We start from the raw sequence: 14,554 nt of genomic DNA on the forward strand, positions 1-14,554 counted from the left end.
CCTCATACTTTCTTTGACTAGAGGTGCAGGATCCCTTTCTCCTCCCTTTCATGCTGTACTCCTGATCCCTAATTTTTCTGGGCCAGAAAAACCTGAGGAGTTAAGACAAAAGAGAAAGCAAACTCATCCACAGTAAAGGTGGAAAATATGGAAACTCAGAGGAGAGGGAGAGACACCAATAAAAAGCATCTAAAGTATAGATCTGAACCTGATATAAAGGGCAATAACTAGAAGTAGTTTAGTCATTTGAAAATACTTCTGGTGTAGCAATTTAGATCAGCTAATAGTGAATGAAAAAGTATAAAAAACAGAAAAAGTAAATTATGACCATTTTAAAGAGAGTAATTAAAATTTCCTACTTCCACATACCATAATGCCATAATTGTACAAAAGTATTAATGGAAACAGATCATAAACTGCAGTTGTCTAATCAACAGGTTGTTGATTAATAATGGAAAACTTACCACTTTGAAGTATGCACAACATGCAGCTTTTTCTTATGCTCTATACTCACAGCTAGGCATCAATGATGCCTACTTAACTTCTCTTGGATGTCTCCAAGGCAACCAAACTCCTATGTTTTCACTGCAAACCTGTTCCTTTTCTAGCTTCCTTATCTCAGCTGTTAACTACATTAGCCATCCAGTTATGCAAGCTAGAAATGCAGGGGTTACTCTAACCAGGCTAGTTTTCCACTGTCATATCTAAACCCTCCCTTAATGTTACCTTCTATTTCAAATAGATCAATTGGTCTTTGCTTTCATCACCACCTTAATTTATCTTCTCTCCTAAACTACTCCTCCAAACAGCATCCACTCTGTCCTTTGTCAAAAGCATTTTCCACACTACTTCATTCAACAAATACTTTTGAGAGGCCTACTTTGGACTCTGGAAGCACCATGGTGAATAAAAGGATTTGTGGGAAACAAGATAAACATCAAATAATTATAAACTCTATGTGAACAATTAAAATTGGATGATAAACTAAGAGAATGGATACTGTGTTCAAATACAAGGGATTAAAGCAGAAAAGTGAAAGAATTCGGCCGGGATGATGGTATCTGCTATCCAGCCTTCCGAGAATATAAAGAGATTGTTTCAGATGCTGGCCTAGAACAAAAAAATGAGAAAAAGTTAAAATGCACATTAAGGTTCAATCTGTCTCCAACCACCTTCTGCTTAAATACAGCACCTTCTTTTTTGTATGTTCCCATCCCTAGAATGTAAACACCATTAAGAGCCCAAACTTGTCTTGCTCTTTGCTATACCATTATGTTTAATAACTGTGCATGCAAGTTCTTTTAATGCACAAATCTGTATGCGAAGTGGGAGAGCCGACAGATAAGGCAGATAAGTGGGTCTGGAGTTCAGGAAGTTTCCCTGATGTCAAGGTCATTGGCTGGGCTCACAAGGTTAACTGGCTATGAAACCAAGGCCAGGTTTCCCAGCTTTGGCTCTCTGGCACCAAGCTCTCACGCTCACACTCACACACGAGCGCACAGCGCAAACCTCTTCAATTCCCCGCTAGGAGGAGTCACACCTCCCGACCCTGACACCCTCTCAGCCTCTCCTCTATTTCTCTTTCCTTCCCCTCCCCGCCAGAGTTCCGGCAGCTTCGAGTCGCAATGATCGCCGGGAATAGTAGTCTTCCGGTCCAAGCCTATAGAGTCTCAGTATTTTTCAGAACTACGCTTCCCAAGGAGCCCTGCGGCAGAGGACGCTGAGTCACCTGACCCGGACTCTGGAGGTGCCATGGCGGCGCCCGTGCTGCGCTGGGGCTGTCCTGGCACACGTTGGGTTTTAGCGGGGGTTGGCGGCGGTGTTCGCCACCGAAGAGGGGCTTCGATTGGGTCCACGCCCAATCCGACAAGGGAACAGAGTACAGTGGCTCAGAAGCCCCTCCACACGGCCCAGAATCCGAGGAAAGGGTATACCATTTTCATACTGTTACTGCCCGCCTAAGTGTGAAGTGGAACTGAGGCGCCAGGGAGATGATGGCCACTACAGCCCAGTTTTAGAGGTTTCGAGGGGCTGGAGGGTGGAGCCCTAGGGCCTGAGAACACAAAATGAGCCCTCTGTGAGTCTCGCCCTCATATACTGTCTTAATGTAGGCGTTATTTGGGAAACTTGGTGTGATGTAGCAAGTGTTTTGAGCCGAAGGTTGCACAGACAGAAGAGCAAATTCGATAGCTGTGAGGTTGGCCACACTAGAACGGGAATCATTTAGCTGACATATCTTTAGCGCTACTATGGGCTAACAATGTTCTGAATGTGGAAAGAGAGTTTTTATCTTACAAGCTATCTGGGGTATTGGTGGCTTAATGTCATTAATCAAAAATACGTAATCAGAAAACATCAGCGATATGTGGAGGTGTTTTATGTTAAACACGTGTGTCTAGACTTAAGAGAACGTAGCCAACTAAGAGCGTTCCCTTTTTGTTATGTAAGAATTTTGCTTATTTTGGTAGATATTTCCTGAGCAGCTGTTTAAGCTTTGCCGCATAAGATTTAAATAGTTTCTTTTTAAATACAGAAACATAAGGTACGTTTCTAATATTTTGGGTTTTTTCTTTGACATTAGCATTATTTTTGTTTTTGAGTCAGAGAAACAGAGGGAAAATGTCCAAAAGCATTTGATTTCTATTCTTTTCGTAAATTAGATTGACTCCCTGTAAATGGAAAGTATATTTTTGTCTCGCATAATGAAATTACAAAAATGCTTTGAATGATGCCTAAGAGAATTTAAGAGTTCCTGATGAATTCTTAGTATTCCTTTCACAAGATGTTTCCAAACTTTAAAAAGAAGGAACTTCTTGTATTGAAATGATTGAAACAAAACCCAATACATGTGAACAAAAATCAAAATAATATAGAAGATGTCTTGGGGAAAAGAGCAGGATAGGCACGTACATAAATTTGATATGGATAAGCACACTTATAATTATCGGGAGGGAGCTGTGTACCAACCCAACAGAATAGGGATGGCTAGATAAGAGAGATTATTTTAGCACTTCGCTTCTTAAATTTGATAGCAGTCAAGCATAAACAAACAAAGCAACCTGAGATTAAATCTCAGAAATTTGGAGTGATTTGGGAGCCATTGTGGCCCTTGCCTGTAATCCCATTGACTTGGGAAACTGAGACAGGAGGATTGCACAAGTTCAAGGTCAGCCTCAGCAATTTAGCAAGACCCTGTCTCAAAATAAAAAGGGCTGGGGATGTAGCTCAAGGGTGAAGTGTCCCCTGGCTTTAATCCCCAGTACACTCTCTTCCCAAAGTGCCACATCTGATGGTTAGTTTTCCTTTGTGAAATTTTTCAGGAGTATCATTTAGTGGTGATCTGTTATATCTGTGACACTGGTTGTTGTACCTGTAAGCCATTGTGATAAAATCAATTTAAAATATGACTGAGAATTTCCTTTTTTAACCTATTTTTTTTTTTTTTTTTTTTTGTAGTCAAATCCTTCCATTTGTGTTAATTCTAGATAATATTTGAAAGACCAGCTTTCTTCCATTTACTCAGTGGTTCACTGATAGGCACCGTTAATTTAGACATTGCTGCCCGGCAGTTGTCACCTGATACCATTTCTAAATTATATTAAGATCCCAGATTATTTTGTTCTTTGTAGCCTTCCCGTTTATGCAATGAATCTCCTAATTCCACATTGCAAACAAATTTATTTTGCCCATCTCATTTGAGGTGTTCAATATGAATTGCTTTTGATTTAGTCACCAATGAAATTTATACATTTTAAAATGTAAGGATATAAAATTTTAATAAGTTAAAAAGGAAATTCACATTTGGGTTTTAGGCTTATAGAAATGTATTCGTGCTGACAGATGTAACTACTTCTTAACCATGATCTCTTTCTTATCAGTGAACACAAATGGGCAGCTGTTGTAGGATTGGAAATTCATGCCCAGATTTCCTCCAACTCTAAGCTCTTCTCTGGATCTCAAGTGTGTTTTGCAGCACCTCCAAATTCTTTGGTTTCTTTTTTTGATGCATCTCTGCCTGGAACTTTGCCGGTAAGGTTTTTATGTAATTCTATTTTCATTAGAAAGTGTTTAAACTGAACATAGATAAAGATTTCTTTGTTTTAATATATTGATACAACTCAGGAAATAGTTGTTTAGGGGATTATGGATAAAGGGAAATGGGCTAAATGTTTTCTAAAGACCCATGTCTATAATTCTGTTTCTAAGTGAACTTTCATATTCAAATTCACTTGTTTCACAAACATTTTAGAATGCCTACTAAATACCAGACATTGAGCTGGCTCAAAAAGATGAGCAAAGCTCTCTGCCTTTGAGAAACCCAAAGACTAGTGGGGGTGACATGTCTTAGAAACAAATAGAGTACTCTTGTGAAGGTAACATATAGAGGATAGTTTTGGAATCCAGGAAAAACTACAGTTAGAAATTGTAGGGGTATATTTGTTAAGGAGGGGTTCCTGGAAGAGGCGGTGTCTTAGCTCTTTGAAAAGCCAAATAGCAGTTAGGCAGTTAAATGGAGGAGGGGAGGAACCTAGTCAAAGGAAGCACATATATCATATGATATCACTGTGTAAGATCAATAATGATTGTGGTTATTGAAAATTAAGAAGAGATCAATAATGGAGAAAAGAATCAACCACAATATGCAGTGGGTTAATTACTGATTTTGCTACTCGTTTTTACCTTAACCCAAGGAATGACTAAGCCTAGCATACTATCAGCAAGGTTTTTAGCATATGTTTTCATATAATTGGCTGAATTATGAAGAAAAGGATAGAAGGAACAGTGTAAACGTCTGAGCTTATATTCTGGCCAGGACTGATGGAGATGGGGCCAGCAAGGGTCATCATGAGTGAATTTCATACTCTGAAACATTTAAATACAAGGGAATGCTGGCTGAACTGCATTGGCAGGCTTGCAGGGGTAAAAGTCTGTTTTTCTTGAAGTCACTGCCCAGACTGGAAAGTTCTTGGCAGTGCCTCCCATGTGCCTGCTTTACCAAGGGCTTTCATTGTCTTAGGACAGCATCTCCATCTCAGACTTTTGTCATACTTGGGTTTTTTGTCATGGAGGACTTTCATTCCTGCAGCCTTATCCAGGGCTAGCTTTGACTTGCTGTTGGGTTTCCTTAGAGGAAAATAGATGTGGTGCTCTCTCTTTTTTGTCTTTCTGTCTCTCTCTGGCTTAAAGTGTCCAGCTATGTACAGAGATCTTGGTTTGTTTGAGAAAAGACAGTTTTTCAGTAATACGAGCATTTTGTGTGTGTGTGTTTGGGGGGTAGGGCGGAAAAATAAAACAAATCTAGATTAAAGAAATCTAAATAGGTAAATATCTATTTAGACAAGTTAAATGGAAGGCAGTTTATATAACACCGAGCCAGGCTCGGTGGTACACACCTGTAATCTCAGTGACTTGGAGGCTGAGACAGGGGATTGCAAGTTCAAGGCCAGGCTCAGAAACTTAGCAAGGCCCTAAGCAGATTATTGATATCCTGTCTCAAAATAAAGATGGAGATGTGGCTCAGTGATAAAGCACCCCTGGATGAAATCCCCAGTAACCCCCCACCCCCAGCAGAAAAAAGCAAGATGAGACACAAGCTCTGAGTTCCTTCTAGATTTTTCCAGCTGGGAGTATGATATGCAGCAGGGTACTTCTTACAGTTCACATTTAGAAATAGATCCATTTGCAGATAGGCACATTTTGTGTAAACAGACAACAACCTAAAATGTTTAAGCTTCTGTTGTGCCTAAATGTAGTGAAGTTTAATTAAGGACAGTTAGAAATTTACATCAGGCCAATATGTGTTGAAATATATCTTGTCATGCTCTAAAAAAGAAGGGGCTTGACCAGTGATTAGTTAAACAGCGAAGGTGTTGGGGACATTGACCATTGAGAATTAGGTTTACATTAATTAAATTGTAGGCAGAAGCTACAGTTTTGCAAGAGCTAGGATTTGTTCTTCTTCAGAGCCAACAGCATTCATTTGAGTGGCCCAAAGTGATGATTCTCTTAACAGAGCTGATCTGCCTCTTTTTCAAGAATGTTTCTGTCTTTAAAATACCTATTTTAGTACATGAGTAAAATTATATCAAAACTCCTAGAATAAGACATTGTCACTGAAAACATTTCAAAACCCCAAGATTTGCCTATAAATAGATTTAAAATGTGCTAGAACATTTAGACAGGTGTCCTTCTCTAAACCCTATGATATAACGATGTGCTGATATCCTGACTCTATATCTGGTAACTGCTTTTAACAAACTCAGAAGCTGAGAGTATGTTTCTCAGGATTAGAATAGATCATTATGTTATTGTTTAGATCAGTTAAGCCAAAAAGTATGTGAAATTCATGATGACGCTTGAAACTCTCTGCTCGAGTCTGCACTGTGCCTTTCTCTCCTGAAGTGGCTTGTTGACTGCTCCTTCACGTGGCTGTGTTCCTCCACCCAGCCCTGACATGTTGGCTTCCTGTGCACCATTCCTGGGCTCTTGCTTTCTCAAGTCCCCTTGAGGAATCTTTCATTACCTTCTCTTCTGGGTAACAGATCTGTATTTCTAATGTCCTACAGTATATTTCCATCAAAATGATTCACCATCAGCTTAAATTCAGCACTTAAAATATTGAACTCATTGGTTTTTAAATACATTTATTTATTTATTTTTATGTGGTGCTGAGGATCAAACCCAGTGCCTCACTTGTGCTAGGCAAGCTCTCTACCACTGAGCCACAACCCCAGTCCAAGCCCATTATTTTTGCTTCCCAGAGCTTCACTGCCTCCTGACAAAAGAATAAATCAACAAGTGGGTGGCGGGGGTAGGATATGCTTAGAAATGGATGTTCAGCGGAAAAATGTCTGTGTGTATGTGTTATACACACATGTATATCAAAGAAGGGAAAAAGTCATTGGAAAGAGGATGTTTATTCAGTTGATGGTTTTGGACAAATGGGTTAGGTATTTATTTATTTTGGGGGGAGTACGAGGGATTGAATCCAGGGTGCTTAACCACTGTGCCACATCCCCAGCCCTTTTTTTATTTTGAGACAGGGTCTTGCTAAGTTGCTTAGGGCCTCACTAAGTTGCTGAGGCTGGCTTTGAACTTGCCATCCTCCTGCCTCAGCCTCCTAAGCCACTGGGATTACAGGTTTGTGCCACCATGCCTGGTCTAGTTAGGTATTTAGAGAAAAATGTTTATAGCTCATCTCATACATCAAAACAAAATTCAAATATTTATTTATAAATTAAATGTAAAATTAAAATAAATATTCATTTGTCCTTGGGATGGGGAGAAACTTTGTAAGCATGAAAGAGGAGAAACTCATAGGGCAAAATGATGGAGTTTGTCTACTTCATTCATCCAATAAATATTTATTGACCCACTCATTCATTTAAGGATCCACCCCAGGAAATTAATAAAACAAAATGTGGGCAAAGACTTCTTTGCAAAGTTGTCTATAGCAAGGCGATTTATAATAGTTTAAAATTGGAAACAACCAAAATTTCCCAGTGGTGTGGGAATGGTTGAGTGAATTATCATTTGTCTGTACAGTGAAATAATATCATGTTTATGAAGAATTTTTAGTGGCAGGAAAATGCTAACAGTAAAAATCTCATTAAGATAAATAAAATTTGCATGTAGGTTACTTAATCTTCTTTTGCCTCAGTTTCTCACTTGTGAAATGAGGATAATATATTTGACACAATTGGGTTTTTATGAGAATTAAATGAATCAATGCCTTTAAAACATTCAGTCACTGGGTGCAGTAGGTAGTGCACGCCTGTAATCCCAGTGGCTAGGGAGCCTGAGGCAGGAGGAGCTCAAGTTTAAAGCCAGCCTCAACAATGGCCAGGTGCTAAGCAACTCAGTGAGACCCTGTCTCTAAATAAAATACAAAATAGGGCTGGGGATATGGCTCAGTGGTTGAGTGCCCCTGAGTTCAATCCCCCATACCAAAAAAAAAAAATTTAGTCACTCTGCATGGAAGGTGCACAGTATATCTTAATCAGTATATTGCGTAATGACTTTGATGGCTTTCATCTTTCAAAGACTCTTTGTAATGTTGCACATGACAGCAGAAATAAACACTACACATGACAGCTGGTTACTTAACATGGATTTCTTTAGTTCAGTGATCTAGCCCACAAAATTAACTTGGCTCTCCCATTATCTCAGATATAGAAAATTAAATGTGTAGTGAAAAATAGTATATTGGATAAAATTGTTTCTGAGTTAATAGTACTTCATTTGCAAAAGAGAAGGTTGGTAGGATTTTTTTTTTTAATTCATCATCATATAGAATTTTGGTTTTGTACAAAAAGTAGTGACCAGTTGGTTTCCAGATACACTAAAGAGAAGACAGAAAAATGCAGCCAAAAGAATTTAGGTTAGAGTGTAGTCTTTTTCTATAGATCATATTTGGTCTGTGTGTGGTTTCTTTTTGCACTGCTGGCCTTTGAAAGAGATGCCTACGATTACAGAAGGCCAAAGTGGCTAGAAGAATAGTAGTCCTTTAAGATAGCTCAAGTTCATTCAGTCGGTGTTTATTGAGTGCCTCTATCTTTTTGTTGTTGTTGTTGTTGTTGATGGACCTTTATTTTATTCATTTATGTGTATGTGGTGCTGAGAATTGAACCCAGTGCCTCACACATGTGAGGCAAGCACTCTACCAATGAGCCATGATCTCAGCCCCAGAGTATGTCTCTTGATTTCATAAAAAATGAGATTATTTAGATTATGTTAACATACATCTTTCTGTTGACATTTATTCTTCCTCTCTGTTGGTGTCTTCATTCCTTCATGTACCTGTCATTTATTGTAAACTTACCGAGTGCTGGCCATTGTTCTAGTTCTAGTAACAGAGCTTTGAAGGAGGCAGCAGACAGAAGTGGGTCTTGCTCTCATGGGGCATGGATAAGTAAGCAGGCAGTTGTATCTGTTTATAAAAGTCTCAGTAATGGAAAAATAGTGTGCTTGAGGAGCACAGAGGATGGTGGAGTGCAGCCAAAGATAGAAAGAGTTTGTGAGATTGCCCAAGTAAAAAGTGAATGGAATGTACAAGGGCCAGAAGAAACCAGGATGTGACTTACTCTGGGAACTGAAACATGTTCCACCTGTCACAGGGACAGCAAAAGAAACTGGTATCGGATAGTGAGCCCCGCAAATTCCAGGGCCTGCCTAGTCCTCTCCTCTGCCTTTTTGTTTTCTCCTCCTCCTCCTTTTTTTTTTCTTTTTGTACCACAAATTGAACCCAGAGGAGCTTAACCACCGAGCCACATATTCTGCACCTTTTTTCGTATTTTATTTAGAGACAGGGTCTTACTGAGTTGCTTAAGGCCTTGCCAAGTTGCTGAGGCTGGCTTTGAACTCACACTCCTCCTGCCTTAGCCCCCAAGCTTCTGGGGTTACACATATGCACCACCACACCCCTGTCTTTATTAAGAAGATTAAGTGACCTGGGATGTTCATCTTTTCTCTTCCCTTCCTTCCCCAGGTAAGAATCTGAAAAAAACATCTTTGGAGATTTCATATGTCCTAAAGGAGAGGATCTCATGTAGTGGCATTTGGGGGTCCCTGAGCTGCCTTGTCTTAGAGTAAAGGTTACCAGTCAACAAGTCCTGAAGATATACATAGAACTTTTTTTTTTTTTTAAAGGGGGAGAGAGAGAGAGAGAGAGAAAGAGAGAGAGTTAGTTTTTTATATTTATTTTTTAGTTTTCAGTGGACACAACATCTTTATTTTTTATTTTTATGTGGTGCTGAGGATCGAACCCAGCACCCTGTGCATGCCAGGCAAGTGCACTACCGCTTGAGCCACATCCCCAGCCCATACATAGAACTTTTGATCAGCATTTTAGTACTTCACTTTCAAATGTAAGTTGATAGCCAGAAGCACCAGACATTTGAAGAAATTGTCCAATATGAGGGACAGAGTTTAAAACAGAATAAAAATGAGCTTTTTGAAATTAATATTATGGTATCTCTTCCTGTTTCCCCACAAAGAATCCTCAGAAGAATTATTAGATAACGTCAAGAAAACCTTCCCAAAAGTAAAACATGTGCAATGACCTGGACAATGGAAGAAAAAATAAGAAAATTAGAGAATCAATCCAGGAAGTTCAATATCTGATTAATAGGAGTTCCAGAAAGGGAGGAAACAGCTGTGAGGAAACTATCAAGCAAATAACACAGATTAATTTCCCAGAATTGAAGGACATGAACCTCCAACTTGAAAGGGCCTGCCAGCTCCCCAGCACAAGGAGTAAAAATAGTCTCACGTGCGGGCACGTCATGAAATTTCTGAACATTGGGGATAAAGATAGGATCCTGAAGCTTACAGAGAAGAAAATAAAGTCAGGTCACATTGCAAAGGACTGGGATCAGAGAGACATTATGGAATAGGGTCTTAAAAATTTAGTGGTGGAGGGGGGAATTGTCTAACCTAGAATTCTGAACCCCACACTGTTGATAAGTATGATAGTAGAGTGACATTTTCAAGCAGGCAGCCTCTCAAAAAATTCACGTTCCACTCTCCAGGAACCAACTGGAGTCATAGAGACATTCCAGGTTGCAGGTTTGCAGCAGCAAACCTGTTGCGCATTGGGAGAGAAGGAGGGACAGCTGCAGAATAAAGGACTCAGAAAAAAATGGAGAGGTGGAATAGTGGGTGTCTGATGTTTATTTGGAGAAGAGATTTTACTTGTAATCTGCACTCTCCGAGGAGATAAACTGTAGCTACATAAAAAATGAAGCAAATGGAAGAAAAATAAAAGATATATCACCTCCAGGAGAAACAAAACATTCAAGAAAGAAAATTAATCATAATACACTTAACAGCTCAGCGGAGAAACATAATGAGGTAGTAATTATAGAAGCACCAAGTACTTAGCAAAAACTGTTGGGCTAAGGATGTGGCTCATGGTAGAGTGCTTGCCTAGCATGCATAAGGCCCTGGGTTTGATGCCCAGCACCGTGCAAAACAAACAAAAAAACTGTTAAATATTAGGAAATAAAATAACTAAATTTTTATCTACTATAATTGGAAGTCACATTCTAAATTGGTAAAGCAAGAAAAAGAACAGCACATGAGTGTATGTTTCAGAGACATTTTTAGCCATTGAAAGGAGAACCCTCTCCTTACTCCATTTTAGACCCTAAGTTGTTTGTTTGTTTGTTTGTTTGTTTGTTTGTTTGTTTTTGGAGGAGGGGTAAGAAGTGGGGCTGTTATTGTTTGTTTTTAATTAGGTACTGAGTGAAAAACTTAAAACACCTAAGAGACTATTAATCACAGAGGGTTCTTTCTAATAAAGTTTCTTTTTATTTTATATATAACATTAAATAATAATCAGATGTTACCTGTATTGGTTTCTGAGGCTTCTGCTGGTGGAATTTTCTTCTTTTGTGTTCTCAAAATCCACACACTAAAGATCACCCTCCTCCCCATATCCTAACAAACAACTCACCCTTACTCTGATTTTAGGAGGAATAGACTCATCCATATTTTAGATTCATCCATACTGAAGCTCATGCATGTGATGGGGATCTCTCCTCTGCTGGGTCTGAAAAAACCCACCATCCTAGCTACCTGACTTTCAACTTCATGTTGGCGAGTTTTTCGTGGGGGAGGGGGTGAGCACTTAGAGATGGGCGTGTTTTATTTTTGAACAGAAATGTAATAAAGTAGTAAGTGTGGGTAAATCCTTATGATAGAGTAAGTACAAAATAATGCAAAATGTCTCATTATTATTTTCTCACTTTGTAACTTAGTATCAGTTATCTCTTGGAAATGGAATGGACCAAGTCTTATAGCCCCATGTTCTAAAAACAAGTATACTGTGTCATTGTGACAGTTTATCAAGTCTGACTTTTTGCCAGATTAAGGAAGGATTGTCACGTGGCAAATAGCCAAGCAGCCTCAGCCTTCGCCAGCAGGTGATGGATTTTCCAAAGGTCTCCTGGCACAGCATATTATTTAAAAATAGGAAGATAAATACCAGACGAGACTGCTCAAAGATCTGAAGGAGGTAGCTGCCAGGAACAGGACTGGATGTAGGTAGGGGTGATGTGGGGGCATTGCTGCTTTTCCTTATCCATTAATTTAAAATACATGCCTATAATATTTTGTTTAAAAATTAGAGGTTAAGCTTCCTGAGAAAGATGTCTCTAGAGCACAGGGAGGAAGACTACTGTCCCACTGTGACCTTGAGGGAAGAAGTGTCTCCCATGGCTCAAGTAAGCTCTTAGGTTTGGTCATGGATCGTTGAAGAAGCTTCAGTCTGACTTTTTCCTTTTCTAGAAAACAGTTTTTTAGATCTCACTCTCCTTTCTGGTGCTCTTTCCTCCTGGTGCTGGTACCTCTTGCATTCTGGGTCTGTAGGTGATGGAATCTGGGTTTTTGTACACCCCCAGCTCTTTCTGCTTCTCCTTCCCTCTTGAATGATAGTATAGAATTCTAAGCTGACATTTATTTCCCCTCAGCACTTCGAAGATGTTCCCCTCATTGCGCTCAGGCATCTATTCCTGCTGATGAGAAGTCTGCATCCCTTGTAGGTATTTTGTTTTTCTCTGATAGCATGAGCCAGGATGTTTCCAGGGGTGGGGCAGTTTTTTGTATTTATTCTACTCTGGGCTCAGTGTGATTTTTAACTTAAGGATTAGGCTCTGGATGATGGCAGCATCTATGGGGTGAATTCCTGATGTCCTCTGCCAAGGCATGTGAGACTTTATTGAACAAACCAGTTTCTATGTTAATTTCTGGACCTTGACTGTTGTACAGCTTAGGTTGTGCCAGTCCAGTCCCACACCCAGCCAGGTTCAGGGGCTGTGTTTTCTTAAGACTCTTTCACCCATGACCTAAGGTGGGTGGCCTCTCGAATACCAGCTCTTCAGTTGGTGGCAGAAGGTTTTCAGAGTGAACCAGGATTTTTTGGCTCACATCTTTCTGCTGAGAGCCCTTCTAGCTCCCTGCCCACATGAATTCACAGCCTTGACTTCTGCTTCGAAGGATTTTAGATTGCTGACAACCATCGTCTCTTCAGCCTGGTCAACAATAATGATTTATTTTACTAACATTTACTGAGTGCTAACTATGTAGCAGGTTATTTTAACCTCATAGAGTTGCTATGAGGCTCTAACTGTGGTTATCACAATTGGTAGGTAGAGAAGCCAGAATTCAGACCCAGTAGTCTGGCTTCAGGGTTCATGGTCTTGATCCCTTTGCTGTCCTGTCTCTCTGTGGTCGCCCCTGGGCATCCCATGGCTTTAAACTCTCAACACTCTTGTGGCCCCAGAGGATTTGCTTTGCTTTGAGCTTGTCTGTGTGTGTGCGCAAGTATCAGTTTATATGTATGAAAATGTCTCTGTGTTTAAATGTGATGCTTTTTCTCATCCCCTGCCTCCACCCCTGTCCGCACCAGGTCTGCTTCTGCCTAGCCTGCTGTCCTGACTACTGTATAAACACATCTTCCCCATTCTGATTAGTGACCCTTCTTCTAAATGGGTTTTAGGAACACGTTTATTTTATCTTCTTATTTTACCTTAGTTTTAGAATTTTATGGAATTCCATCATAAATTTGCAGACTGAAAAGATCAGTCAGCCCATTTTACTCCTTGTAGGCAGGATTACAGCTAAACTAAGGGTGGCATTCTTTTTTTATTAGCAAGGATTCAGCCTCACTCATTATTTTGACTTAGTAAAACCTCTTACTGTGGCACAGAATCTTCCTTAATTTATTAGCTAATTATTTGTCTACAGAACTATAGACAGGATCCTAGGTTATTTGCTTAGAGTTGTTTATTTCCTCTTTATCATGTCTTTCCAGTTTCTCTCCTTGAAATACTTGTATATGGATGTGAAATGGAAAGAAAATTAGGAAAAAAATATATGTATTGGCTAAAATGTCACAGGATTTACAAGTCTTTTTGTTCCATAATTGGCCAAATAATGCTGCCAGTAATGGTGAGATTTCAGTAAGGCATCGAGTTTGTTGGAAATGTGTGCAAACCTCTGTGCTCTGTCTTACATGGGTGTGCTCGCGCACACGCACACGCTCCTTCTTTGTAATTTGAAATACTGGTTTTTGTCCCTAAGCAGCAGAAAGGGGAGGGAGGGGAAGAGCATTCCAGTTGCTTGCTGGTAGGAATGCTCCGTTGGCCCAATAGATACCTTCTGATAATCAGGCTACACCACAATTAGATTAATTAGAAACCAGTGACTCTCATGTTTTGCTTGTCTGAAAGCTCTTATCTGTACATAACACAGAACCTCCTAGCAACCATGAATGCCTCTTGTTTCCAGAAGTGGGGGAAAGACATTTAAAGCTGTTTTTCACACATGTATGCAAGAACAGTCTCCTCTCCTCTCAGAATCAGACTGTCTAAAAAGCGTTTGGGGCTTTTCATACCAAAGATGTTTAGAATCTGGTCCTCGCAGTTATGGAATGAAAACTGGGATGTTATTTAGCACATTTTGCAAAACTTTCTTTTACTCATAAAAGTATACATATTATTAGCAAGAAGGAGGAGAATGAAGAAGGGGAATAAATAATGCCTGTCCCCTGGGC

General features: G+C 39.7%; 1 protein-coding gene across 2 annotated transcripts in view; it reads left to right on the forward strand.

Annotated features, from left to right (window-relative positions):
• Nucleotides 1-1,714: 1,714 nt before the first annotated feature.
• Gatb (glutamyl-tRNA amidotransferase subunit B) overlaps nucleotides 1,715-14,554 on the forward strand; it is a 78,423-nt gene continuing 65,583 nt past the window's right edge. Inside the window, exons 1-2 of one of the 2 annotated variants that reach the window (XM_046459226.2) lie at nucleotides 1,715-1,928; nucleotides 3,879-4,029. In XM_046459226.2, the coding sequence (XP_046315182.1) occupies nucleotides 1,753-1,928; nucleotides 3,879-4,029 (327 nt within the window). In that variant the 5' untranslated portion in view covers nucleotides 1,715-1,752. Of the gene's footprint in view, nucleotides 1,929-3,549; nucleotides 3,759-3,878; nucleotides 4,030-14,554 lie in introns of those variants that run through there. The other variant, XM_058583917.1, reaches the window with a different exon arrangement.

The sequence above is a fragment of the Marmota monax genome, unplaced genomic scaffold (assembly GCF_021218885.2).
Source record: "Marmota monax isolate L192 unplaced genomic scaffold, Marmota_monax_Labrador192_F-V1.1 WCK01_AAM20220418_F8-fsc00002, whole genome shotgun sequence".
NCBI classification, from domain to species: domain Eukaryota; kingdom Metazoa; phylum Chordata; class Mammalia; order Rodentia; family Sciuridae; genus Marmota; species Marmota monax.